General features: G+C 43.3%; 1 protein-coding gene across 1 annotated transcript in view; it reads right to left on the bottom strand.

Moving 5' to 3' along the window:
* Nucleotides 1–27,590, bottom strand: part of SLC7A14 (solute carrier family 7 member 14) — a 48,968-nt gene that overhangs the window by 3,459 nt on the left and 17,919 nt on the right. Inside the window, exons 2-6 of the mRNA XM_045863684.1 lie at nucleotides 25,268–25,504; nucleotides 23,377–23,594; nucleotides 14,672–14,818; nucleotides 11,899–12,107; nucleotides 8,947–9,824 (exon numbers count right to left, since the gene is read on the bottom strand). Of these exons, the coding sequence (XP_045719640.1) occupies nucleotides 8,947–9,824; nucleotides 11,899–12,107; nucleotides 14,672–14,818; nucleotides 23,377–23,594; nucleotides 25,268–25,504 (1,689 nt within the window). The remainder of the gene's footprint in view (nucleotides 1–8,946; nucleotides 9,825–11,898; nucleotides 12,108–14,671; nucleotides 14,819–23,376; nucleotides 23,595–25,267; nucleotides 25,505–27,590) is intronic.

The following is a 27,590-nucleotide window of genomic DNA, read 5'->3' as shown; positions in this document are numbered from 1 at the left end:
TGAAGGAACATGTGTGCGCATGAATGCATTGACTACGATTACTTTGAGAAAGCAACCCATGGAAATCTGCTATGTAAATATTTATGGGCCTTTTAATATTTGCTCTGAGCCCCTTATCATTTCAAAGGTGTGTTATTTTGTCTTCAAAAATATATTTCGGGGCGCCTGGAAGGCGCAGTCTGTTGAGCGTCCGGCTCTTGGTTTCGGCTCAGGTCATGATCTCAGGGTCGTAGGATGGAGCCCCACGGTGGGCTCCGTGTTCAGCCCAGATCCGCTTGAAACTCTCTCTCCCTCTGCCCCTCTCCGCCATGCTCTCTCTCTCTCTCAAATAAATAAATTTAAAAAACTATATATTTCGAATATAAGTGCTCTGAACCAAGAAGCGACTGTGTGCATGCAGCCTAATGGAATAAGCGGTCAGCCCAGGCAAAGGTCTGGCGTTCTGTCTGACCCTTCTTGCTGGCCCTTAAGTTCAAGGAGAGTGGTGTAAGGCACCAAGGATTGGAGAAAAGGAAAAAAAGATGGGGACAAAGAAACAGAGGGGATCAAATGAAGTGAGGGAGGGAGGGGAGAAGGGAGGTAGAGAGAGCAGAGAAGCATGTAGTACCATCTGTCACACATAGACAAAGGCTTTGTGTCAGGGAGTAAACAGAGCTGCTAAAAGCCTCCTGTGTAGGAGCAGGGTGTTTTTTGTTTCTGCTCCTTTTTTTTCAGCTGGCTTAGAAAACTAAGCATGAGGTAGTTTCTGAAAGATCTGTGGAGATTCTGGGAATTCTGAATCATCTAAACTGAACTTCACATAACACTTTTGGGTACTGAGGTCTTAATGATGCATTATTTATGTTGTACCTTTTTCCCAAGGAGTTCAAAATGTTATACATGTGATTGTTTAGATTCCTGGTAGCCTGTTTGGGAATGTGTGTGTGAGAGAGTGCGCGTGTGTGTGGAGGGCCAGGGAGTGGGAAGGTTAGGATTATATGTATCTCACAGACAGGGAACTGGGGCACAGGACAAAATAAGAGATTTTCTACAGCAACACGGTTAGTGGTGGGACTGTGAATCCTCAGGGGCTCTCCATGTCCTGATCCAGGGTGTATCTCCCCTACCAGGGGTGGCCAGGGGGTATAGACCGATAGAAAACAAATTTGCTTAGCTTTTTAGTTTGAAGAATTCCGAACATATACCAAAGCAGAGAGAATAGTATAAAGAACCCCGTATACTCATCACTAGCTCCCTCCTGACACCCACCCTCCTGAGCCCTTCTCTTTAGATTATTTTGAAACAAATCCCTTCCATCCTATGCTTTATCTGTAAATAATTGTGTATCTTTCAAATAGACTTAAAAAAACTTAGTGTCATTATCACATCTAAAAAATGATAATTCCTTAATATCATCTGATATCCAGAAGTATTAAAATTGCCCTGAATGATTAAGCATGTGGGGAAAAACTCTACACCTTATGAGACTATAGACTCACTCCAATGATGCTATTACTGCTTGATATAGTTTTGGGCGCTGTTATTTGTCACTGGGACTGGCATCGTATTCTTTTGTAAACCCTTACAGATGGCAAAGTTTTATCTTTTGAGAGAGGATTTGCTTTCAGCATAAGCCAGAAGTCATCTGGAACCAAGCCTCAACAATGAGATGGCTAATTGATATTTGCATATTTAATCCTGCTGTTCCTTAAAAACTTAGATCCATTGCATTGTAGTTATACATCTTCAAGCTGTAATACATGAAAGGCAGGGGTGGTGTTAAAAATCAGAAGGGAATTAGCTTTTGTGTTGCAGCAGGGTCTTGGAGACCCTCCTGCTGGGCTGGAGTTATTATTATTATTATTATTATTATTATTATTATTATTATTATTTTGAGTTGTTGGATCTTAGGGAGAGGAGACACTCAGGGCAGCAACTAGTTAGCAGTAGGCACAGAAGTGTTTCAGTATTTTATTTTATTTATTTATTTATTTATTTATTTATTTATTTATTTATTTATTTATTTATTTTTAAAGATTTTATTTATTTATATGAGAGAGAATGGGAGACAGAGAGCAGGAGAGGGGGAGGATCAGAGGGAGAAGCAGACTCCCCGCTGAGCAGGGAGCCCGATGTGGGACAAGTGTTTCAGTATTTTAAAAACAGACATGGCTGTACCCGGGCACAGGGGCTGAATGCCAGCCCTGCTCAAAGGTAATGGCAATGAGTCCTGAGAAGGGCTGTTTGCAGCGAAGGGAAATATTTGAAAGGAGGCATCGGCTTTTCTTCCAGACAGAAATTCCCTGATGGAGAATGTGCCCAAGAGAGGTTCAGGCTAGAAAAGATGAAGAATCATGCCTTTGGCGATTTAATGGGCTTTCTTTATGTAGTAGAACACTTTGTGATCGTAAAACCCTTTGTAAAAAAGTACTTTCTCATCCATCATCCCAGAGAGGTTAAAACCTGTTTAATAAATCAGTGGTTGAAATGGTGCTGGAACTCACATCTCTTGAGTCTAAACTGAAGGCTGTTCCCAGCCCACCCAGGCGTCTCCAGGGAAGGTTTAGAAATGCCAGGCTTGCTTTCAGATGCTGGGACACCTGAGCATCAGTGGGCAATACACCCATTTACTCTCCTTGTGTGAATCCATCTGCGCAAATTAAGTAAATGACCCCAAACCTACCAAGTAGAGGGTTGCGGGGCGTGTCTCTGGATCATATGGGGGGAAAACGAACAAAAACTCAACTCTGTAAAGAGCCCGGGTGACCTGGAGAGAGACAGTAACTGCAGGTTTCTAACCCCACTGGCCCCAACTCTGGCTGAGGAGAAGCTGCCAGATCTCTAGAGTCCCATGGGAGCTTCCTGTCCTCTGTAGGCAGTCACAGGCTCAGGGCCAGAGGAGGTGGGCTGACCTCAGGCTGGGTGGAGCTACCTCTTCCTGGGGCTCACTTTCCAGCAGGAAGCCCTGCCCTCTGCAGATAACTGAGGCACTTTGTTATGCCCAGAGCCTTTTTTATTTTTACTACCCTGGGATCAGCTTTCCAAAACAGACATTTGCCAATGCAGAAAGGAAGACTGGATGGTCATGAGAGGGTGTCCTCCCCACCCACTGCAATCCCTACCAACTCCCACTTTGCTGGTTAGTTTTTAACATACCTTCACAAGCCCTGTTGATTATAATAACAATAAGGTTTGTTTAATATGGTGTGGCCAGGAAGAGCGGTCTCCGATTGAACTGAATGGGGGGGGGGGTTGGGGGGTGGTGGAGAGTCTCTCCCTGGCTCTGCCACTGGTCAAATATAAAGTCACATTACTTTATGCCTCAGTTTCCCATCTGCAAAATGGAACTGGGGACCCTTATTTTATTGGAGGGGTATAATGGCCAGGAGACAGAATGCAATCTTGTAAAGGAATATTAAAAAATCCAATAATCCAAGCCAGCAATTCTACTTCTAACTCCACAGAAACCCCAGGGAAATGTGTCCATGTGTCCACCAAAAACTATGTACAAGAATGTTCACAGCAGCCATATTTGTAACAGCCCCAGACTAGAAGCCAGCTAAATGTCCATGGGCATATTATTATTATTATTATATTATAATATAATATTATATTATTATTATATTATTATATTATTATCACGGTGGAAGGCTAGCCGGGCAAGGAGAATGAACAACCTAAAACCACAAGCAACAGCATGGATGAATCTTACAAATGTAATGTTGAGGGAAAGATGCCCAGTGCTCACTCTGTCAGGGCTCTGTGTTCCAGGCACCCTGCACACGCCTGCTCCAGGGCCTTTGTCTCTGCCACGGCCCCCTCTCCCTTCATTCTTTTGTCTCAAAGGAGAGCTGACACTGCAGCTGCCGCTGGGCGTAGAACCTTGGGATCTCCCAGCCCTCTTCCCCATGCTCAGCCCCCGACCCAGCACGCAGCCTTGACTGTAGTGGGATCCCCTCCACACTCTCTCTTGGAATTGCCCTGGCCCTGTTGCCATCCTCATCCTGGCCTTCATGACTTTTTTTTTTTGCCCATTTGAGCATGATTTATTTGATGAAATTGCCAATTGTTTTCTCTTCTGCCTACAAGGAGAATTTCAAGCTTATTATGGACATATCCTCAGGAGTTGATTTATCTTGATGCCATCTCTGTCCCCAGTTCACAGCTCTCTTCCTTCCCTCCTCTTCCCTTCATGACAATGGCTGCTTTGAGTCCATTTCCAAAAGGACTTCTGAATGATAGGGCAGGTAAAGACCATAGGTGTGTCTTCTCTTTGGAAATTATGTCTTAGTACAGGATTTACGAAGTTCATTGCCAAATCACTGTCTGTTCTTTAAATCTATAGACAAGAATTTGCTTTCTCAGAGGGGCTGAAAAAATTCCAGGCGAGAACTTGGCAGCCCTTGGGGTGAGGGGGCCCAGGAGCTGGTCTACCAGATGATTACTTTCTAATAAAGGCCCACAGGGAACAGTAGACTCTGGAAAGTGCCACTGAGTAGTGTCATCATTGGTCACTGCTAGTTTCAGACTCCCTGAGACTGCCCAACCCCTTGAGGTGTTCTTTTACAAAACCACATCAGCTAAGAGGAAAGGAAAACTCAGGCTTCTCTGTGCTCATTTTGTTGGGATTATCAAACATTTGCTATGTGTGTTATTTCTCTTGTCTGAAGGAAAAGAAACAAGCGCTGAGTAATCTTATTGGGACTTGTGCCTTATTTTACTCTATGAGTCGTGCTCATCTGAAGGTCAAAAGCTTAGCAAAACATTGTTAGAAAAATGCTGTAATTAAGATTCATTTAGAGAAGGCTGGTTACAAAAATGTGCCCAAGAAGATTATCAAGTTATGACTCAGCTTAACCATGTAAATCTTTTTAAAAGTAGCTGATGTTTCATAAGAAGTTCCATTTAAAAATATCTCTACTGTTCTCTCCAGGAAAGTTATACTATGAATAGAGAAATTAGGAAGAAAAATCTGACATTTTGGAGACTCAGAAGTTTAGAGGTGGGATCTTTGTTCTATGAGAGCACTGAAAATTTTATAAGCCAATTTGGGGTTGTGGGATAGATATATCTTACATGGGCAAAAATTTGTTTTTGGAAAACAGGGAGTTTTTGTAATTAAATTATCTACCTGGCTTACTAATTTCTTATTTTTCTCTCTAGGTCTGTGGTTCTCACATTTGAGCATGCATCAGAATAATCCGTAGGGTTTGTTAAAACCTAACTTGCTCTCAGAGATTCTGACTTGGTAAGTCTGGGGTGGGGTTCAAAATCGCATTTCTAACTAGTTCCCATGTAATATTGATGCTGCTGGTCTGGGACCACACTTTGAGAACCACGGTTCTAGATCACTGTAAACCCGACCACTCATTAAAATTACTTGGGGAGCTCTGAAATATTCTATGCCCAGGATCCCCCCCCCCCTGGGGGGGGGGATCCTGGGCATAGAATATTTCAGAAGCTGTCAGGTGATTCTGCTGTGTAGTCAAGATAGAGAATTTCTGTTCTAGGCAAAGCTTACTCATGTACTGGTCTTCAAAGACCATGATGCTAAAGCAGGTAGTGGCTAGCAGCTGGGTGCTTGTGGAGCAAGCTCCTGTGCCCTCTGTCTGGCCAGCCCCAGGCTGCAGGGTGACATCCTCCCATGTCAGGGAGTATCCGTTTCTGGAATGAGTTTGAAGTTTATGCTATCGCTAAGATTACAAAAGGCTCTCTGGGAGTTTTCTTCTGCCTGATAACTGGGAGGGCAGCCTGAGTCAGAACAGGTTCATGCTGTACTTTGGCATGTGATAGCTAGTCTGGGGAATAATGAGTCATTTTAGATTTTAAAAAGAAAGGCAGGAGAGAAAGAATTCATATTACTTTCCCCAATATTTTCTTTTTAAATTTTAATTAATTCATTAATTTTGGCGGGGAGGGGCAGAGGGCGAGGGAGAGAATCCCAAGCAGGTTCCATGCCCAGCATGGAGCCTGGCGCTGGGCTTGATCTCACAACCTTGAGATCATGACCTCAGCTGAAATCAAGAGTCAGATGCTTAACCAACTGAGCCACCCAGGTGCCCTTTTTCTTATTTAAGCCCCAAAGGGCAACCAGATCAAGACTAGTAGAATTATTTGCGTTTTTACAGATGAGTAAACTGAAATGCAAAGGAGGTAATTGAACTTCCCAAGGTCACAAGACCCAGGGGTGGCAGAGCTGTGATTTGAACCTGGGCTGTTTGACTTCAAAGGCAAGGATCCCCGCCACCTTACCGCTTTTGTAAAATGCCTCTGGTGCTCCAGAAACCACAGATGTGATGCAGAACTGGTGGTGTAATTTGTGGGCCCCAGTGCAAAATGAAACTGTAGAGCCTCTTGTTAAAAAGTCGTTAAGAAAAAAAAAGTTGTTAAGAATTCAAGGAAGCAGCAGCAGAGCATTAGACCAAATGTGGGGCCCTGTGTGACTGCAGAGGTTCTGCACCGTGGAGCCTGGCCTGATGTCAGGCATTGATTTGCACAAACTACAGATAGCAAACATTCTGATCCAATGAGAAGGATGCTCAGGGACAGCGTGGTGGGGAGGTACCAGCAGCAGTGCTGAGCGTGGAGACACTGGGTTTTAATAATAGCCTTGTGAAGAGCTTGCCATTATTCCTGTTGACCTAGAGCATGTTATTGAACCTTTCGGAGGCTCAGTCTTGTCATCTGTAAAACTGAGAGAGGGAGAAGTGGGGAGGGGTAGGCGATGTCGGTATTTCTCTGACTTCCATTATTTCTATACCATGTATAGTGGCTATGGTCACGATCCCTGGACCCACACGACTTGACTTCTAATTTTGGCTCTACCAAATTCTAACTACAAGATCTCAGTCAAGTGCCTCAGCTTCCTCATCTGTAAAATGAAGGTCATTGTGAGGGTTACATACGTTAATGTGAGGAAAGCACTTGCATAATGGCTGGTATGTGCTAGAACTATATTAAGTGTTAATTATTTCTATGAATCATGGCACCAGCACTAGGACTGATGTTTTTTCTTTTAATTTGACTCACTTTTTAAATTTCAAAATAATCACCAGATTCATGTGAGTATATATATTTTTTCTAGTATGTGTGAAAATGTATAATAACTATACAATATTTTTAAAAGCTCAAAAAAAATTCATTCCTAGACTCTCTAAAATCAGCCCAAATACTACCGATGGGAAGGTCACCACTCTGTGGGGAACATTGTACTGGATATTGAAGGTCCCTTCCAGCTTTACTACTCTAGGAATGAATGAATGAATGCCTGTGTCTTTGCATCTATGCCTTCAGTCATTTGACAAATATGTGACTGAAATATTTCTCCCTTCTTCAGTCGAATCTTTCTGTTGGTTAGCTACATGTTCCAGGGGAAACATGTTTCAATGGAGAAGAGAGATTGTGAATAAATCAGGTAAGTAGTTAAAACCTTGATGAGTTACTGGGGTTCTCTCAAGAACTCCCCCAAAAGTCTAACAAAGGATGACACCTAGAGTCGTGAAAAATTGAGACGGGATGCTTATAAGACGACACAGGCTAGCCTTCAGTGGTGAGGAATCTGCTGGAAGACCCTGGCCCTTTCATTTGAGCACTATTTTTTTTTTAAATATTTTATTTATTTGTTCATGAGAGACAGAGAGAGAGAGGCAGAGGGAGAAACAGACTCCCCACAGAGCAGGGAGCCCCATGTGGGGTTCCATCCCAGGACCCTGGGATCATGACCTGAGCCGAAGGCAGTCGCTTAACTGACTGAGCCACCCATGCGCCCTTGAGCACTGTTTTTCCGCTACTTCCCTCTATGTAAATCTTATCTTATAGGCTTACAATTTAAATTCCACCTCCTCATGCTCCTTTCCAGCTACTCCTTTTTTCTCATCTGAACAGTAGTCAGAGAGAAGTGTTTATTAAGCATGAGTTGTGTTCCAGGCACAGAGGATGCTGTGTTGAACGCCCACATTCCTGACCTCAAGGAGTGGATGGGACTTCGGGGCTACCAATTTGTATAGGGACCATCAAGATAGTGACTGAGGAACTTTAAAATTAGGCTTCACTTAAACCTCCCTCTCAAGTGATCATGAGCACCAATCCCCAGCCATCTCATGAACATCAGTGCTTGTTGGGTGTGAGAAACATATAATAATACAAATCGAGCACAAAGGAAAATTAAAAATCTTGGGAAAGGTGCAAGACTTTTTGAAGGCAATGAACATGAACTTAGAGAGAGCATCTCTGATTTACACCCAAAGCTGTGGACAGTTGAGGAGCTGGCAGAGTTATTTCAGTTATCAACAGAAGAAAAGAAAATCAGTAAGAATGATGGCGTGATGGGTACTTCCCAAGAGAATGATTGGAATATTGAAGGATGAAGAAAGAATCTTGGGAAAAAATGAAAAAGTCTTTAATATTTTGTAAAAGTCAATATGAAGTGGGGATGTTAAATGGTATAATTAAGTCAGAAAAATTATGCCAAAAAATCCACACTTAATTTATACTTTGCTGATTAAAAAAATTAGGGCATGATTGGTATTTTAATTTAATTTTGTCAAATGTAAGAAAAATCCTTTTTTCCGTAACTTTTAGTTTCATAATTTTTAGTTTCTAAGATAGAATTCCAGTTGAACTTTTCTGCTCTCACTTTTACTGTGCTATTTTTGTTCCTTTATTATGTGGATTCATTTGAAGTGGATTTTTCATGGAATTAATTATCCATAAAAAGAATGTCCAGTAATAGTATTCAATGAAGTGATGGATTGATCAGCATCATTCTTCAGAACCAACGACCAAGACCATAACAGGCAGAAAGGGCACAACTGGCTTTATGGACTCTAATGCAGAAAGCAAGGGTCCATAAAACCAGCTAGATTCCTCTTGCATGGAGATGCCTAGTCCAGCTAGGAGGTAATTTTGGGATAAGCCTGTTCAAGGCCTTGAGAGGGAACTCTCAAGGCTCCAAAGGAAGTTGCTTACCCACAAAGCACCAGACTGCAAACCGGATCCATGTGATGGTGGAGAGCTTTAGCATGAGATAAATGTTCACCAGCATGGCAAAGGCAGGCACGAAGGGAAGGCAGGGGGCCATATAGGGCAGCTTTTTGGGGTTCTCTGGCTGCTGCAGGATCACGAACACCAGGGCGCTGATCAGCAGCACCATCAGAACAACCAGAAGGATGGCCCACCAGCTCTGCTCTGAGATGTAGTCGGAGCCAAAGATGATGAAGGAGCAGAAGATGAACATGAGGATGAAGAGCAGGAGCACGCAGATGGTCACTGTGTGCCCTGTAGCTGCTGTGGGCCGGTCCATTTTGCCTGGAAGGCCCAGCCGGATCCTCATGGTGTAGTAACGGGGCCCAATCAGCTTCTTTAACTTGATGAGATAAATGTTTTCAGATTCATCGGCTTCTATGCCTGTGGTCATGTCCACAGTGCCATAGTTGGGATGGTTCACGTTGTAGGTTGACTTGTCTGATTTGCCTATAAGCATCTCATTGTCTCCCAGAGATGGTAGGTTTTTGGCGCCACATGTGTTGGTGGCTGGGCCAGAAAACTCTTCCCCTTCACTCACAGGAGAACAAACTTCCTTCTCACAGTCAGCCAGGATGCCCTCCTTCTTCTTTGTGTGCTCCTGGGACAAGAACTTGACAAAACCATCAATGTCACTCTCCGGTTGGTATCGAAGGAGCAAGACGCAGACAGAAACCAAGGTGTAGGCAAGGAGTGTGCCAATGGACATCATCTCTATTAGGTCTCTCAGGCTGACTAATAGCGAGAGGAGAGCTGCCAGGAACCCCGACACAATGCAGGCCACCACTGGTGTCTCTGTGTAGGAGCTCACATGAGCCAGGAACCTGGAGGGAGGGGCAAGCAGAAGCTTAGCAGTGAGCTACAGATGGTGACTGACTCTAACATGGTTTAACTCCTCTTTGTCCTGCTCCTCCAATTTACTTCTGGATTCACTGCTTTCAATACAGCTGCTATTCCTACCACAGGATTTGGTTTCTGGAATATAATTTAAAAAGAATTTACTTTAATGCCTTGGTTTTGAGGCAAACTTCTTTATTAAAGTTCCTACTTCATTATGTGATGTGAAGGGTTGATTGGATTTGGGAAGTATGTCAGAAACCTGAATTGAATTGCAAGCTTTGCTGGGAAGAAGTGATGGGTGGAGAATTCATATACTTGCGTATATACCTGTGTTACCCAAAGCGTGGTCAATCCATGGATCAGCAGCATCAGTATCACCTTGGAGCTTATTAGAAATACATATTTTCAGGTTTCACCAGAGACTTACTCTGTCAGAATCTCTGGGCATGGACCCTAGCAAATTATACTTCAGAAAAACTCCAGAGGATTCTGATTTATGCCAAAACTTGAGAAACACTGCTCTACAATGAAAGTGCAGGGGTTTAATTGGCAAAATAGCACAATAATTCAGAACATGTGTTCATAGATGCAGGCTAAGTCTGTCCAATTACCAAGGTGAATGAATGACAGGTGCTTCTTTAGCAGTTCCTGTGGGCCTTAAATAGGTTCCTGCTCTCCACCTCACTCTCCTCCTAATCCTCCCTCTTTCCCGCTCTTCCATTTCTTCCTTCTTTTCTTTTTCTTTCTTTCTTTTTTTATTAGAGAGAGAGAGAAAGAGAGAGCATATGCAGAGGTGGGGGCAGGGGCAGCGGGAGAGAGAGAGAGGGAGAATCTTAAGCAGATTCCATGCCCAGAGCCTGATGTGGGGCTCAATCCCACGACCCTGAGATCATGACCTGAGCTGAAATTGAGAGTCAGCCGTTTAACTGACTGAGCCACCTAGGTCCCCTTCCCTTATTTTTGTGTTTTACACATGACTATCAGCTGTGCTTGGGTTTTTTTCCTCTTAGTTTTCTTTGACAGCAGAAAAATCTTTTGGATGTGTGAAGCGTCTCATCTCCATGATAATCAGCCTCTTCTCCAACTGTCTAGCTCCCAAACATGGCAGCTCTGACCTGGTGATGACTTTGAGGTTATGCGGAGGAAATGAAGCAGAAGATGACAGCTCATGGCAGAGAGAAAGTCCCTGAGGGGATCCCTCCATACCCCTGAGAGCTCCTTGGCCTCTATGCTTTACTCCTTGCTTTGTGAACTTGAAGAATGCCTTCGCTGCAAGGCCCTCATATGGTGGGCACTGGGAACCAAGAGGTGGGCCATGTTCCCTTTGTGCCCATGGGCAGATTGACCGCTTTATGGCCAATGTAGGGGGCTCAAAGTCCATACATTGGTGTGGTTAAAAATCTGGTCTTGGGAGTCAGACAGTCATGAGTACAAATCCTGGCCCCCCACTTAGCAGCTGGGGGGTTGGGGCAAGTTTTCTCACCTGAGTATACTCATCTACTATATTCATCTGCAGAACAGGGTTATTGTGACAACTAACTGGGATACTGTATACAAAGCACCCAGGATACACAAATGTTCAATAAATGGTAGCCATTGTTGCTACTGTTATTAGGCTCTGTTCAGATGGTCTTATCCTCCCTGCAATGGTAGCTTTGAATGTTTTCAGCTTCAGAGGGACTGTGGAGAGATGGGCAGTACCAGGCCTCAACATGAGGGCAGGCCTAAGATGTTCCTGGGATGGGTCTTTCCTTCTGGAAGCCACCCAGCATGACAGTTGGACACCCACAATCTTTAGAAAGGAACACACAGTGCTGAACAGGACGGGTGGGGGCAGTTAGGGGAACATATCAGTTTGTGCTAGACTGGGGGGACCTAGAGTCAAACTGAGGGACTATTTCAGGGCTTACATTACTTTCACTCGAACTCTTTGTCAGGATATATGACAAGTTCCATTGTCTATGTGACATACACTCACATCAAAATTATAGTCAGGCTGACATTCTCCCTGGGCAGGCATGGCAGAATAGAATACATTTCATGGAGCATAGCCCTTACCTGAAAAGGAGCCCATCACCAGCCATGGCATAAATGACCCTTGGCATTGGGAAGAGGGAGCCCAGCAAGCTGACCGTCAGTCCTGCAACCGACCCAATGGCCACTATGAATTTTGCAGCATAGAACCCATGAGCCACAAACATCTCCATGAGCGGGGATTCTGTGTCAATGGCATTGTATGGCACCATCAGAGTTAAGATCATGCTCACCTGTTAAAACAAGAGAAAACATGGCTGGAGGTAGAGAGGACGGTCAGCATGGACGGATGTCCCACAGGAGAGCAAAGAAGCCTGGATGTTGAATTTGCCACTTCCTGGCATGTGCCCTTAATTTAGACCTCTCATTTGGGCTCCAGAGCTCTTGGTCTCAGTATTTTCTCTTCTCGTTAGAATTTAGTGGACTTGGCCAGATGATCCTAAATATCTCTCTCTGGCCCTTTCATAGCTGAGGAATAAGTATGCAGGTATTTAAGCACAACAACAGCAGAACTACATTGACAGTTCAATGAAAGGCAGATACTATCAGGTAGAAGGAACGACAGCCGAAGACACTGGAGCCAGGGCCTAGCAGTGACCATGGGCACCCTGCCCACATGAGCCAGACTCTCATTTCTTTTATACTTTCAGGGTCTTATACACTCTTAACTATATGTTCCTTTTCACCCTGAAGACCAGAGATAGAAACTCTGAAGATAAGTGATCAGAGGGCCATAGCCAGTTAACAGATGGGACCCAAGGAAGGACTCATATTTCCATTTCTTCTCCGTAGTTCAGTGCCAGGAGCCAGGCAGACCAACAAACAAATTATGGCATCAGGATGGAACCCAGTTCTACTCTGGGGTTGTAAGACTATTGTGGCTTTGCTTAGCCAGGAATCACGTGGCTCCCAGGACCTACCTTCCTTCGTATGTCATAAATCTGCCATAACATCCCTTCCTCATGGCCCTGGGCAATGAAGCCACTGGTCATAAGGCCAGGCTTCCCCTGGCCTGCAGAGGCCAATGCTGGCATCAAGAAGGGAGTTCAGAGCCTGAAAGGGAGAGGGTGGTGCACTTCTAGACCACTCCTTCACATATTCGTCAGGAGCCAAAATCCTCCTGCGAAGCCATGGGCTGCTAGGGAAGACAGGAGGATGGACCACCACAGGCCAGCAATTTGGCTCTTCTGATCATGGAATGGCAGCCTGCTGACCAGCACAACACCAAACAACCCCGGAGGCATGGGTAAGTGTCATGTGTTCTATAAGAGAATCTTTCCCAGCAACTTCACCCCTTGCAACATCCCCTTTCGGGGTAGGCTGGAGGAGAATGGGATTGATTCCTACAGCAATTTGCATTGAGTCTACTGCTCAAGTTAGGTCAGGATGGGCAAAAAGTTGATAGATGCATAGAAGTACTCTGCAGTCTATAAAGTGCTGTTCTAAGGAAGGAATTGTGATTATTAACTTCATTGTGTGTGCTGCAGGGGTTGGCCCCTGAAGGAGGGGGAGGTATGTAAGGGAGGAATAGAGGGGAAACGCAGAGCAGGGTGTCTCTCCTGCTCCCCTGACACCACCCCTACTCCCTGAACACCCTGTCTGCAGGGATAACCAGGGTATGGATAAGATGAAACTGCTTGCCTGTGTGTGCATAGGGGAAGGTGATAATTGACCTACTTCTAAAACAATTTCGAGGAGCAGCTGAATTCCTATGAACCACATCCAAGGCTGCTCTTGTGTTTCCCTTTGGTGTCCAGGACACTCTTATTTTGCAGCTTGCCTTAATGATCAAGCCAGCCACTGATCTGGCTTCCTTAGTTGCTAAATATGTTTTTGTTTTGTTTTAGTTTTTGGGAAGGAGGTTCTTTTCCTATGCTATGCAGCCAGGGTGGCAGGGCTGATAGGGCATGTCTCCAGCTGCTGGCTCTTTCCTATTTGTGGTAACTGAAGTGAGTGGGACTCTCAGGGCCTGGGGCATTTGTGTAACAACATACCTACTGGCTTGTTACCTGGTTCTCTCCATTGCCAGGGGCTGGGTTGGGGCAGTGGCGGCGGCGGTGGGGGCGGGGGGGGGGCATGTTGGCTGTGAGTGAACTATTTCTGTGATAGAAATTCTGGGATGGGACCTGAGAAATGACACATCGTAAGTGTGAAGATCATCTCAGGGAGGTGATCCTGAGCAGACAAGCCTGAAGGCTTCCTTCTGAGGATTCCCTTCAGTAGGAAAACCTTAAAAAGATGCTTGGACTGGTATAAAAAGAGGGAGCAACAACAGAAAGAAATTTCCCCCGAGATTTAAGGGGAAGAGTGTCTCTAGAGGATGATGTACTCTCTTTCCCCACTCTGGGAGAGCCTTGCCTCTCGCTGCCGGGAAGCTCCCAGAAGACAGAAGAGCATTGAGGAGGGTGCACAGAGGTCCACAATGCCTCTGCTTGCACACCCACCCGTTACTGCCAGCCTATGATCTGAGCTCCTTGGACAGCAGCCCACTCCCTGTACACCATCCCCTGGGCAGCAGTGGACACCCAGAGTCTGTGTGTGGGGAGGAACGGGGATGGAGACTCGGAGGCCAAGGCTGAAGGCAGTGAGGGGTGCTCCCATCTCCAGTTTGAAGTCCTGATTTTCTTCTTGTCGTGGGTGGGTGGGATAGAGGGTGCATGGACACATGCATACAGACACCAAGATAGCACAAGGAAGGGACCACTTCCTGACAGAAGGTAACCCAGTACCGGAGCTACATTTTATGGCCAAATACGAAAAGACCATCAGGACAGTCCTGAAAGGATGTAGTACTTACAGATACATATGCTGTCAGGCAGATGACCAGGGAGGCGGTGATAGCATAAGGGATGGACGTGTTTGGATTCTTGGCTTCCTCTCCAGTGGTGGCAATGATGTCAAAGCCAATGAAAGCATAGAAACACGTGGCTGCTCCTTGCAGCACCTGGTGGGACAATGGCATTTCTCAGACTCAGAGTGTCCGAGCAGCACCAGGGCCTAACATGTGGTACCCACAACTGCCCAGTGCCTGGCGACATTCCTGAGCAGCAGAGGGAGGAACATGGCGGAACTTGTGCTCAATGTTTGGTTCTGATCTCCAGTACTTTCTAGCTGTGTGACGCTGGGCAATTCCCACATGTGTAAAATGGAGATAAGGAGAATTTCGGCCAAATGAAAACTGGGTTGTTCAACACATTCAAATCATTTTTGGAAATAAGTGGGGTTATAAGCAAATCAATAAGTTGGCTATCTCTATGTCTTGGGGGAACTCATTAACATTTCTGTGCTTCATTTTCATTCAATGGTTCTCATCCACAACCAGGGGCTGTCTGACCTCCCTTAGGGGTTGTTTGGAAATCTGAGGAGCTACTTGTGATGGTCACGGAGACATGGGGCATGCGCTTTCAGCATTTAGTGTACAGGGCTCAAATACTTCTGCACAAAAAGTTGTCCTGCCCAAATTACCGTTAGTACCCCTAATAGATCATCTCTGTGGTAACTTCTAGATCTGAAACGATATAAAAGATGTTCAGATCTTCAGAACTCCCAATTTCACGTCAGTGAAGTCCTTCATTTCAGGGAATGGAGGTTCACAGGTTTGGAAACATGCTTGTTTTCAGTTGTCTATTATCCTCTTGTCTTTCATGGGAAGACAGGTAGAGACAGTTGGATTTTTCTGCTCCTTTGGAGGCTTGAGTGACCTCGTTGGGCTACAAGGCAGGAGAAGATGTGTGGTACAAGGCAGTGTAGGGCTGTGGAGGTGGTATCCAGTGACACCTGCTGGATGTCTGTCGGACAGGAGCTTCTATGGCTCCAAGAGTGGTTGGGACGTGGTAAGTCAAGATGTCAGTGAGAATCTTCCCTTGCGGAGTGCGTTACTTTCTTCCAAAGAATCCACTGAAGTTTCCCCACCTTAGCATTTCAGTGTCAGCTGAAAGTAAAAAGTGTGCCTCTTCGAATGCTTGGGGAATGTCCTTTTAGGAGAGGGTGAGAGAACTTTTTCTAGACTTGTATGTAGAGGGTGAGGGGCCTTGGCAGTATGCAAGCTCTAGCCAGGGGTCCAGGAATGAGCTCCATTGTAGAATGGACCATTTTCCCTCTTTTCTCCACATACAGCTTATACATGATGAAATTCAATACATGTACCAAGCAGATAACCTGTGCTCAAATTTTCACTCCTAAACTTTCCCACTAGTTTCTCAATAAGTAAAAGACAAAATACTAAGTACTGGAATGTATGAGGTACATTAAAAACTGAAGATCTCACACCTCAAATCAAGTTTTGCTCACTTGTAAGATGACTTGGTCATTTCTACAGTCTCTCCCATTAAGATTCTAAAGTTTCAGTTCCCTAAGGGAGCTCATCCTGGGGTCCATTTAACTCAGGGGGTCTATGAATTTTGCTGGGAAGAGATTACATCTTTATCTTTCCTAACCTCTGACTGAACATTAGCATTTCTTTTAATAACGAATGCAAGTAATGAACAGTGCCTGTGACTCTGTCACCAATAGCGATCAGATATTTTTTCCATAATAGATTGTTGCAGAGTTGTTGAAATATCACTTGTGCTTGTTGCTACTTCCAAATTACAATAGTTATTAGACATAGATATCAATATTTAAAACACTATTAAAGAAACACATTATTATTGTATCACAATTTAAAAATATTTTATAACTATATTTTAATATATTTGATTTCTTTTGAATTCCTATGTAATTAGGTTATTCATTTATAAACACGATTCTTAGAAGGGCTTCAGAGTCTTCACCAGACTGCCAAGGAGCACATAGCACAAAACAATAGAAGAACTCCTGGTCTATTTTAATAACTCAGGGAGAAAGAACTTCTCAAACAAGCAGTTGTTGGAGGGCTACTTTCTGGGAGGGGCGTTAACTCCCAATTTCACTTCAGTGAAGTCCTTTCATTTCAGGGAATGGAAAATATTTGGGCCTCCAGTCAAGGAGAGAAAACAGATCTCACTTCATTGTGCATGGAGGTTCACAGGTTTGGAAACGTGCTTGTTTTCAGTTGCCTAGAACATGTTTTTGGTCTTTAAGGGTGAATAGATGCTGGGATTGCAGACTCCCTAAACTTCCCCCATTAAGGAAAGCCTTGCTTTAAGACAGCTTCCAGAAAACAGGTTCTGCTTTCTCTTCCTATAACATCCTTCTTCCCTTACACATACACGCACATGCATGCACACACAACTCCTGTGAATCATACGGATCTGTTACGACAATCAGTCTGATGATGTATCACTCCCAGTTAGGGTGTCCCAGGAAGACAGTGTTATGCCTGTTTGGTGTGGTGAGTTCTGGATGGAAAGTTCATAGATATAGCCAACCCTCACTGCTGAGGAAGGGGGGAGGGGTGGAAGTGTCTTAAATAAGAACTTTGGGGCACATCTACACTAGAACAAGATGAGAGGTCTGTAAGTCACGCTGTGTGAGGAATCACTGGGGACCAAGGATGTGTAACTTGAAGAAAAGAAGACTCAGCGGAAGACATGGAAGACACCTTCCACAATTTTGATGTACTGACCATGAAGCAGTTGGAGGAGAAGTATACTGTGAGCTCCAGAGGGAATGGCAAAGCCATACATAGGGCAGGGGTAAGAGGGGCAAGCATTGGATTTGATTGGGAGAGCAGATTCTGTAGACTGTCAAACTTAGGGTGGTTTTGTCACATACAGGCTTGGTGACCTAGAACAAGTTCCTAACCTCTTGGAAACTCATTTTCTTAAATGGAGATGAAAATAATATTTAATTCATAGTGTGATTACAAGGATTAAATGAGATAATATAGTGAACTGCAGTCATAGACTACAGTAGGTGCTTAATATATATTAGCTCTTACCAGTGGTATTTTTTATTACTATTTTAAGTTTTCTAGAACAGATGAAACCCAAAGGCATAAACAAGTTCCTCCTCCTCCTTGTTTCTTTTTTTAGAACTAGACACAGATTTTATTACCTGCTCCCTTCTGCCAGGCACTGTGCTTTGTGATATGGATACAGTCATGAGCAAAAGTATTCTGAGCTTAACCCCCTGGGGCTTGGAGTCTAAAGGACATTGCAAGATCCAAAATACAACCTTGACTGTAGTAATAAACTGAACAAGATTAATAGGTGTCTGTATTATTTGTAAGGCACAAATGCTACTATTTTCCAAACAACTTAAAAAATAGATGGCAATTACTGATAATTATGTGATATCAAAATATTGACTATGGTCAAGTTGGGAATAGAGACAAAAAGTTTGCAAAGAGAATGTCTGTTAACCTGAATTTGCTATGTAGAACTAGAAAGCCATTATGGTTGAAGGACGACTGGACAGATCAAAGGTAGGACATTTAGAGTTTCCACTGCATTAGGTAGGAAACAGAATTTAACTCAGATGGTTTAAATGAAATGATTTCAGTGAAGCCTACTAGCTAAATCCAACAGGGAGCAACCAGCGAGGGGCTTTCTGGAGCATAGAACAGAGAGTGGATAATGGATCTGGGGGGTAGGGGCAAATAAAAAAACCTCAGCATACCTGCCAAGATCAAACAGATCCTGATCTAACAAGATATAGATCAAATAAACAGATTATCGAAGAGAAGATAATAAAATTAGCAAATAAGGTCACCTTTTTACTTAAGTTAGTTTGAATGAGTTTTTCTTCCTTGCAAGCAAGGATTGATGAGGGACCTGATTGATGAACACAAAAGAGCCAGGAAATGAACCTGTGTATGCATGTGTCTCTGCCCTAATGACCACTAAAACTACTTTCCACTTTGCTCTATCCAGACCTCAGATTTGGCCACAGGGATTTGTGATTAGGATTCCCTTCCATGTATGAAAGAATGTGTATGTACTTAGGAGTGAGCATTGGTAAATGAAATCGGTGGGTGAAGTGTGTGTATATGTGTGTCTCTAGGTTCATTGGTACTTTATCATAACTTTAAAAATTGACTTTTTAATTTGATGACATAAGCAGAAATGGTTTCGCAAAGTAATCCTGGGGTAGCTGCTCATGTGGGTGATCCAGATCAGCCCATCCCTCTATAGAGCTTTAGTGGGGAAGCAGCACGTGCCTCAGTTGCTGGAGGGCTGGCTGCAGCTTATTTAGTTGTCAAAAGCAAGGTCATGAGTGGCATGCTATTCAGAGTGTGGAGTCCCTAAAAGGTGGCCCCCTATGTTTTATTGGTATTCGTGAGGCAGCTCTCCGTATTCTTCCTTGGCCAGTCTGCCAGATGCCTAGGAGCTAATTAGGCAACTTTATATAATTCACTCCCAAGGTAACAAGACAAAACTCCAAATTTAATAGCATTTTCTACCACCCTCATGCTCCACAGCTATTAGCAGCCTGTCCACAGTGACAGTAGAATGTGCTAATAGGTTCCAGCAAATGAATTAAAATATAGAGAAGATGAAAAACAACTTTCCCTTTGTTTGGAGGCAGTCAGCATTCCCCACAAATCCTTGTTATGGACCATTTTCCTGGGAGCTATTTGTGCAGGTAGAGTATCTTATTTGGTTAAAGAAAAACCATAAGATAGCATCAGGAACAAATAACATACAGGGAATACACATCCAACAATGTTTAGGGGCCGAGGAACTGTAGAGGGAAGCAGGGGTTCAGCTGAAGGCCAGCAGTTACTTGATCTAGAGAAAAATATTTGTTGTTCTTAAGCTCTTCAAGACCAAAGAAGCATTTGACCCAGAACCTGTAAGTGAGTAAACCATTCCTTAAGCTATTTTCTTTGGAACAATGTGGTTGGAGCAGGGAAAGAGTAAGTTTATGAAGGGTCCATGGCCAGAGGACAGATTGTTCATTATTAACCCCTTCAAAGTACTTGAGAATTGTGTTTCAAGTCATGTAATGGTATCCTTATAAACCATCTCCTACACAATGATCTTTTCCATCCCATCCTACCTGAAGTGGATTAGAACTCTGAACTAGGCCCCTTGTCAGGGGTAGGGATCAGGTTTTCCCTAAGGAGAAGACCATACAGCTGCCAAGTAGGCAAATCACTTTTGTTGACAATTGTTAGGTAAGAGAGTAGGGAGTGTGTTTATTAACTTGGTGGATGACATGTTCATGAGAGGGTGTCAGACCTTAAAAATTAGGATCCATATTCAAAGTGGCCTTGCTAGGGGTGCCTGGGTGGCTCAGTTGGTAGAGCATGAAACTCTTGATCTTGGGATCATGAGTTCAAGCCCCATGTTGGGCATAGAGCTTACTTAAAAATCAAACCAAACCAAACCAAACCAAACCAAACCAAACCAAACCAAACCAAAAACAAAGAGGTTCTTTTGGACTGGAAAAGTGACCAGAAAACAAAGTTGGGAAAGAACAGGTCCAGGCCAGTTTGCTAGGGAGGATATGTACTATGCAGAAACCCAAGGCCAGGCAGATAGGAAAGAGGATGAATCAGCACCATCCTCAAACTGGGCTGTCCTTTGTGCTCAGCTGATGCTTTTAGTCACAGCCACTAGACCACATATTTGAATTTCCTACAGGGATAATGAATTTGCAGTGAAAAATGCAAAATCCCAGCCAAAGCTTTCTGGCGGCCAGTGACAAACCTACTCAAGACATAGGGTTGGGTTGGAGTGAGGTTGGGTTGGTGAGGCCAAAGGTGCAAAAAGAGACATTTGGTCCCATATGTCCAAAACCAGGTCGGGGTGGGGTAGTGGAGTAAATAAGGACTTTGACTCAACCAGGACTAGGATTGAATTTCAGCTCTATTACAATCTAGATCTGTAACTTTAAATTTTCTCAACTTAAGATATTTTGATGTAGATGTAGAGATCAGGCCTGTTGTGAAGATTACATGAAAAGTGCATATGAAAGAGTGTGTCACAAAGAAAATGGTAAGTTAAGAATGGAATCATTCCTTTCTTTTTTTTATGCCTGACTTCTGATCTTCTTTTCTTGCTACAAAAGCTAGTGAGAACTTGGGTGTATAAATGGGAACCCCTGAGGCTGGCTTGATTAGTTCCTTCCTCCATGGGGTGGATTTCTGACTATCTCGAAAAGGGATATGAGGCCCTTGAGTGGGAAGAGGAGACCCCCAGAGAGAATAAAGACCCCAGAACAAAGACAGAAGGACAGGTTCAAAGATTGGTTTATCTTCTTCAGCATGGGCAAAGGGTATTTGCACAGAAGAGATTAACTGCTTCCAGTCTTTACATGGGGCCTAGACTGTAATGTGTGCCATGTGGGTGAGCTCTTAGATTTTTGAAAATTAGGCATGAACTGAGTAATTACAAAATGTTTTCAAATTGTTTTGCTATGATGTCTTAGTAAACAATGTACTTTGGCCTGGGCTGGTTTACAGGGCCATCTGAAGGTAAGAAAAGAGGCTAGACCATGTCCTAATGCTCCTCCTAGCCCTAAGACTCTTACGACTTTGTGAAAGCTTAAAGGAAATGAGAATGTAATATGTTAGATTAGTTATCTTATTACATTTTTAAGGAAAGCTCAGAAACAAGGGGCAATCATGCACAAGGTAGACCATGCAATAGAAAACGCTTTGGAGTCACATAGACCCGACTAGGAATTTCAGTCCTGGCACTGACCAGCTAAATGAATCCAGCCTCTCTGAGCCTTGGATTCTCCATCTGTTAAGTTGGGCACAGCCGCACCTGCTTTAAGGTTTTGTTATAAGAGTGAAATAATATTCGTCGATCACAATGCCAGGCACCTAACAGGCAGTCGATAAACTCTAACTCCTCCCTCCTGTAAGTATCACTATTGCTAACCACACAATGCGTACCAAAAAACCATCCAAGATGTTATTCTTTTTGGCAAACATTAGGTGCAATTAATTTTCCCAGTTGAAGAATGAGAAAATCTGAAAGCACAGAAGTTAGCTATTGGCCAAAGTCTTAACACTAAGTCCATGACCCCAAAATTTCTTAGACTGTGAAAAAAATGGTGAGAACGTTTTCGTGTGCTAGGATGAAAATGCAGTTGAATTCCGGAAAAACACTTCTTTCTTTGCCACTCTTGTAATTTGTTGTTTCTTTTATTTGATAGGGAAGGAACGATTTGTATTGTAAGAAAATGTCGACTTGGGGACCCAGAATGGGGTCAACAGTGTTTCTTTGTCTCTTCTGGTTTTGACCAGTTTCAGGATTTTTGCATTTCAAGGGGGATGGAGGAGGGATGAACTTTGCGGTACTGTGGAATTCTTACAGATAAGCAGAAGACTAGAAATCTTGGCTTAAATTGCTCTCTTGCTTATTTCTTTGCATTGAACAGTATGGCACGGCTCAGAATAGACGGGAGTTATTTTGAGTGTTCTCCAAGAGAGATTTCTGGTCCCTGGACATCTTGGAGGAAAACCAGTCTAAGCAAGAGCTTTTTACAAAAGCAAATCTGGTGGTGTCCCGGACTTGCTCTCTACCAGGGCTAGGCAGGCGTGCCTCCCTTGACCTCAGTTTCTTCACCTGCTAGATGAGGGGTAGAAGCAGGTGATTTCTAAGATCTCTTCCAGCTCAAAATTCTCTGATCTATGTTCTACTATTTTCAAGAAAGGAATAGGTAGTTGACTTTTACCAATGAATTCATCAAGTAGGTATTTTTCATCATACCAGAAAAAGGATCCAGGCATAATTTAGAATTCCTTGTCAGTATAAAGACTTTGCCCTCTGATCTTCCCATTTTTTTTTTAGTGTAAACCTCACCACTCAGATCAGGGGGATGAGATCTGAAAATGTTCTTTTAGTCCAGCCTACTCTTTGGCCAACTCCCAGGTACCACACCAGGTGGACTTCGATGCCATGAACCATGCCACTAGAATGGGATTTATGGCCAGCCTTCACTGTGCCCTCTCAGCTGCACCTAGCCTCAGTGGGGCTCTCTACATTGGGTCAAACATTGGGATTAAATTTAAAAACTGTTGTTTCCCTAGTTTTATACCCAGGCAACACTCATCCCTTAACCTACCTACCCTCTCTTCTGACTCCTTTACTGCCTTGTCTGTTTAAGGTGATCTGTCTTTCTGAAAATACTCTAGAGGGATTCTCTAGGACCAAGCTCTTCAAATACAGGCTTTGGAGTCAGACAGTCCTGGCTTTGGGTCTTGACTCTGCCACTTAGAGTGTGCACTTAATAGGGAGTCCCCTGACCTCTCTGAGTGTGAGTTTTTCATCTGTAAGACCAGAATGTAAAATATCTTCGTTTCAAGGTTATTAGGTCACTTAAGTATTACATGCAGAGTACTTCGCATAGGATTAGGCATATTTCAGATGACCAAAACATCAAATCTATTATGGTTACTTGTATAAAATAGGGTCTCAATAAAAGTTTGTGAAACAAGTAAAAAAAATGATATAGGAACCTCTTTTTCAGAGCATTCCAATTAAATTCAGATAAAAAGTGATGAAAAAGATGCCATGAAGATTATGGGACAGAGCAGCATTTTTTGAAAGTATGTCTCACACTAGCCACAGGGTGGAAGGCAGAATGTGCAATAGCCTTACGAGGCTTTAGAGATGAACTCACCCCTGACCAGCCATGGGGCAAGAACTGGCCCTCGGCCCAGTATTTCCCATTGATGAAGAAGAGGCCTGCGATCATGATGAACACCCATACTGCCAGGTTCAGCACGTTGAGGATGTTGTTGAAGCCCACGGAATTCTTTACCCCCACCGCAACAATAATGGTGACGATGATGGCAATTACTAGAGCCAGAAGGTCAGGGTATGATTCTTCACCTTTCCCTAGAGGGCAAAGATATGAGTTAATATTGTCTAGAGGGAAAAAAGGGCCATGCAAACTCCTAGCATCCTGTCAGGCATTTGCACTCAGCTCTGGCAAGGGTGATCAGTTTGTCATGGAGGGAGGAGAAGCAAGTGTGTGCGGGCATGCGTGTCCACATGTGCGCTTGTGTGCAAGTGTGTGTATGTGTGTGCACGTGTGCCCACACTGTGGTCCACAGGTGTCTATTTGCAAATGGGAAGGTTTTGGTATATAGGTAAGAAGACCTGATATCCTGGACCCAAAATTGGGCGACATGACATGACAATGACAACACGGCCTATGGAACTGTGGCATAGAACACTTGAAGTCAGATCTGTCCTGAGACATTCTTGGTGTATATATGGGTTTAACATGTTATTTGAAAACTGGTTTATCTTCACTGTTGTTCACTTTATAGTCCATAAATTTTCCATTCCATTCCAGCAGTCTTTTCATTTTTAGAAAGTTTTAAAATGTGTATCTCTGAAAGCTATTGGCAGAAGGATGTTCTTTGCGTTTATGTGTATGTGGTTGCAGAGAAAAGAAGCAGTGAACACACCCCACCTGTTAATGCCTGTTCTGTTGGCCAGTGGACTCCTGCCCTCTATAGAGGGGAAAAGGCACTGCCTCAGCTGTCAGGCTCCTGAATTTCAGCTGCACTTTCGCCCATGATCAGCTGTGTGGCCTTGGGCAAATGCCTCAGGTCCCTGGACCTCATCTGTAAAGTGAAGGGTTTGCACTCCCCGATTTCGGAGGCCTTTTCGGACCTAAAATCTTTGTGAAATCAGTATACTGTGGAGATGTGGTCTTCGTACTTTTTAATCTTCTCGTGGTATCTGGATGCTCAGCAATTTTTATTAATTCTTCTGAGATAGGGACACCAAAGTCACATGAGTAGCACAAAGCCATGGCAGCTGTCCTTGGAAGTTCTGTCGCAAGACCCCCAAGCTTCCTCAACTATTGTGTGGCTGCCCATAAATATGAGAGGGTAAAGTCAGACATCAGGATGGAAAGCAGGAGCAAGCGATGGATGGAGCTCCTGGTATCTGTGACGCGAAGTTCTGATTATTTAGTACTTACCCAGTTATATTACCCCTCCTTGACTTCTGCTAGACTGGAATCCATTTTGTCCCTTTTAAAAGTATATTTTGTCATTTAAAAATTAACACGTGCTTATTTATGGAAATTTAAAAAAATCTGATGAAACCACTGGAGAAGTTCATAACAGTTATTTTTCCTGCATTGGTTTTATTTTTATATAGTTATAAACATGATGCATATACAATTTGTATCCTTTGTCACATGACATTACATCAAAAACAAATTCCATGTTATTACAACAGTCTTCCCAATCATCCTTTTAAAGCTTTAAAGCTACATAATATGCTTCCACAATTTACGTAATCATTTGCTCCACTGTAGAATACTTAGGCTGCTTCTAATTTTGTTTTTTTATAAATAAGGCTGTGATGAATATTTTTTCATATAAAGCTTTTATGGAAATTAGGATGATTTCTTTAGGATAGATTCACAGGATAACTACTTTGCAAAAAAAAAAGAGACATATTTAAGGCTTTTGATAACATTTTGTCAAATTGAATCCTGAAGGGGGAGCCCATTTATTTGTTGGGGTAAGAGGATATGGCAGTCTCACCCAGGCCATTGAGGGTTCCCACGCTGTCCACCATCCAGTGGCTGATGGTGTGGTTTGCTAAGGAGTCGAACATGCTGCTCAGAGCACTGGCACCAGCTGCAGTGCCAATCAGGTACTCCAGGATCAGGTTCCAGCCAATGAAAAACGCCACAAATTCCCCGACAGTGACATAGCTGTAGGTGTAGGCTGACCCCGTGGTCTTGGGGACGCGGACTCCGAACTCTGCGTAGCAGACACCTGCATGGGACAAGCACACATGGGTGGTGGACTTCAGGAGAGGAACCTCTTCACTAAGATGTTTAACCGTCTTGGGTACAAAATACTGGGAATCTCTGCAATCTTAGAACAAACACATAAAATTTTATATATATGAGTAAATTCAAGGCCAATTCTAACGTCTTGCAATGTCAGTTCTGAAAAATTTTTAACCTGAATTCCTGCGAAGGCAATCAAAATGGATTCTAACAAACTATTGGAAACTGCTCTTTATTTAGAAAAATTCCTGTTTGTTGTGTATGTCTCTGTGATGTTCCTTAGGTGTCAGAGATCCTGAATGAACATGGGCCTAGGTTATTATGAACCCCACACTTAATGGCTACATTACATTAACATTCTTCTCTTTCATTTTTACATATTGTGGATGGAGATCCTCATTTGAGAATGAGAGTTTAAGCGATCTGTGAAGATTTTGTACTATATATGGGAGGTGGGGTTGATAAAACATGCAAATGTAAATAAGTGACTAAGTTTTTAACAAGGAAATTTAATATGTGGAAAAGATAATTTAATGAACACTTATAGAGTGCCCGCTATGTGCTTGGCAGGGTGCTAAGTGCTGGGAATAAAAAAGGCAAGTGAGACATGACCCTGACCTCAAGGGGAGATATACCAAAAGATCAGTGTCCATCATAGGCTGCATAAACTCAATAATGCAGAGATATATAGGAACAGAGAAAACAGAGGGGAGAGACATGTGCATCAGCTGGTTTTGAGGTATATGGAGGAATTAACTGGGCAAAGAAGATGGAACATGAAGCAAAGACATGGTGAGTAGGCAGTCTGAAGTATTTGGGTGGAGGGAAGTGTGCATGAGGGGACTGGGGGCAGAGAGCCTGGAGAGGTAAGTAGAAGCCATGTATTTTCCAGAGTGGGTCAAAACCCACTTCCACAAGAATCATCTATTAAATCATAATTTCAGGGATGAGGACCAGGAATCTGCATTTTCACAAGCTCTCCACTTATAATTGAAAAACGCTAGTATATTCCCTCATTCTTTGATGGAATTATAGATCAAATTAGAAAGAGACTAGGAATACGCCAAACTTCTGGGAGTTGGGAGCATTTCCTATGTCATGCTGGGGACTCTGGGTGTGAGGCCAGTGGGTGGGGTGCCAAGTTGGATGACAAACATAGGACAGCTTGGAGGAAACACATCAGGAATGGGATGTAGGAAGGATTTCAAAGTAAACTTTTCCTTCAGTCACAATTTTAAGGGCCAACCCTAAGTTTCTTTCATCACAAATCAGGGAATAAAATCAATGCAAGGAAGCAAAAACAGTTGTCAGAAGCCAGGACACAATGAATGATTAAAGGTGATGCAATATCTCTTTTCCTACCCCTTAGTGCTGTCAGTTCTCAGTCCATCCATGTGGAAGGAGCACTGGACAAGTGGGGCTGTGCTCTTGTCTCAAATCTGCCTTGACCCTGTTCATTCCTTTATATTCAGTTTCCTTCTTTGTAAAATAAAGGAATTAGACAGGGATGCTCTTTTAAGGGTCTTCCTCTTCTGACACTCTAGGATTCTACCTGTTTCATTGAATTTTACGGATTTTACTGTTAAATATATTGGGCATAGTTTCCTTTTCTTTTACATCAGTTACTATATTGTTCTATATATGGAGACATTCTCAGGGCTAGCAAAGCCATCAGTCTCTGCACTGAATAACCTAGGCTACCGTTTATTTTGAGTTCTTATGTCGGCACCCCCTACCCCTTTGTAAAACAGTTTTCCACCTTCTTCCTGGGGGTCAGACTGTCAGTTGTTTTTTTTTTTTTTTTTTGATGCTGATACAGCGGTGACTTTGAGCAGGCAGACCACCTGTGATGTTTAAATTGTTAGAGTGAATCTAAAATTAAGAGGAATTGTTCTTGAAGGAAGGGCTGGAGAATTTTTCCATGAGTAGAGTATAGAGTGTATAAGCACTGAGTATGAGGACCTGATAGTGTTTTCTTGAATGCTTGAAGGACTTTTGTGCTCTCATCTCCTGAAGAGAGTTGGGTTTGCAGATACACATTAAGCTGCCCTTTTAGTATGGTGTGAGGA

This window comes from Mirounga angustirostris, unplaced genomic scaffold (assembly GCF_029215605.1).
Source record: "Mirounga angustirostris isolate CCGP_5_RB_7025 unplaced genomic scaffold, mMirAng1.0.hap1 SCAF_1, whole genome shotgun sequence".
NCBI classification, from domain to species: Eukaryota; Metazoa; Chordata; class Mammalia; order Carnivora; family Phocidae; genus Mirounga; species Mirounga angustirostris.
The sequence above is the reverse complement of the archived record's forward strand: the minus strand, read 5'-3'. Positions and strand labels throughout refer to the sequence as shown.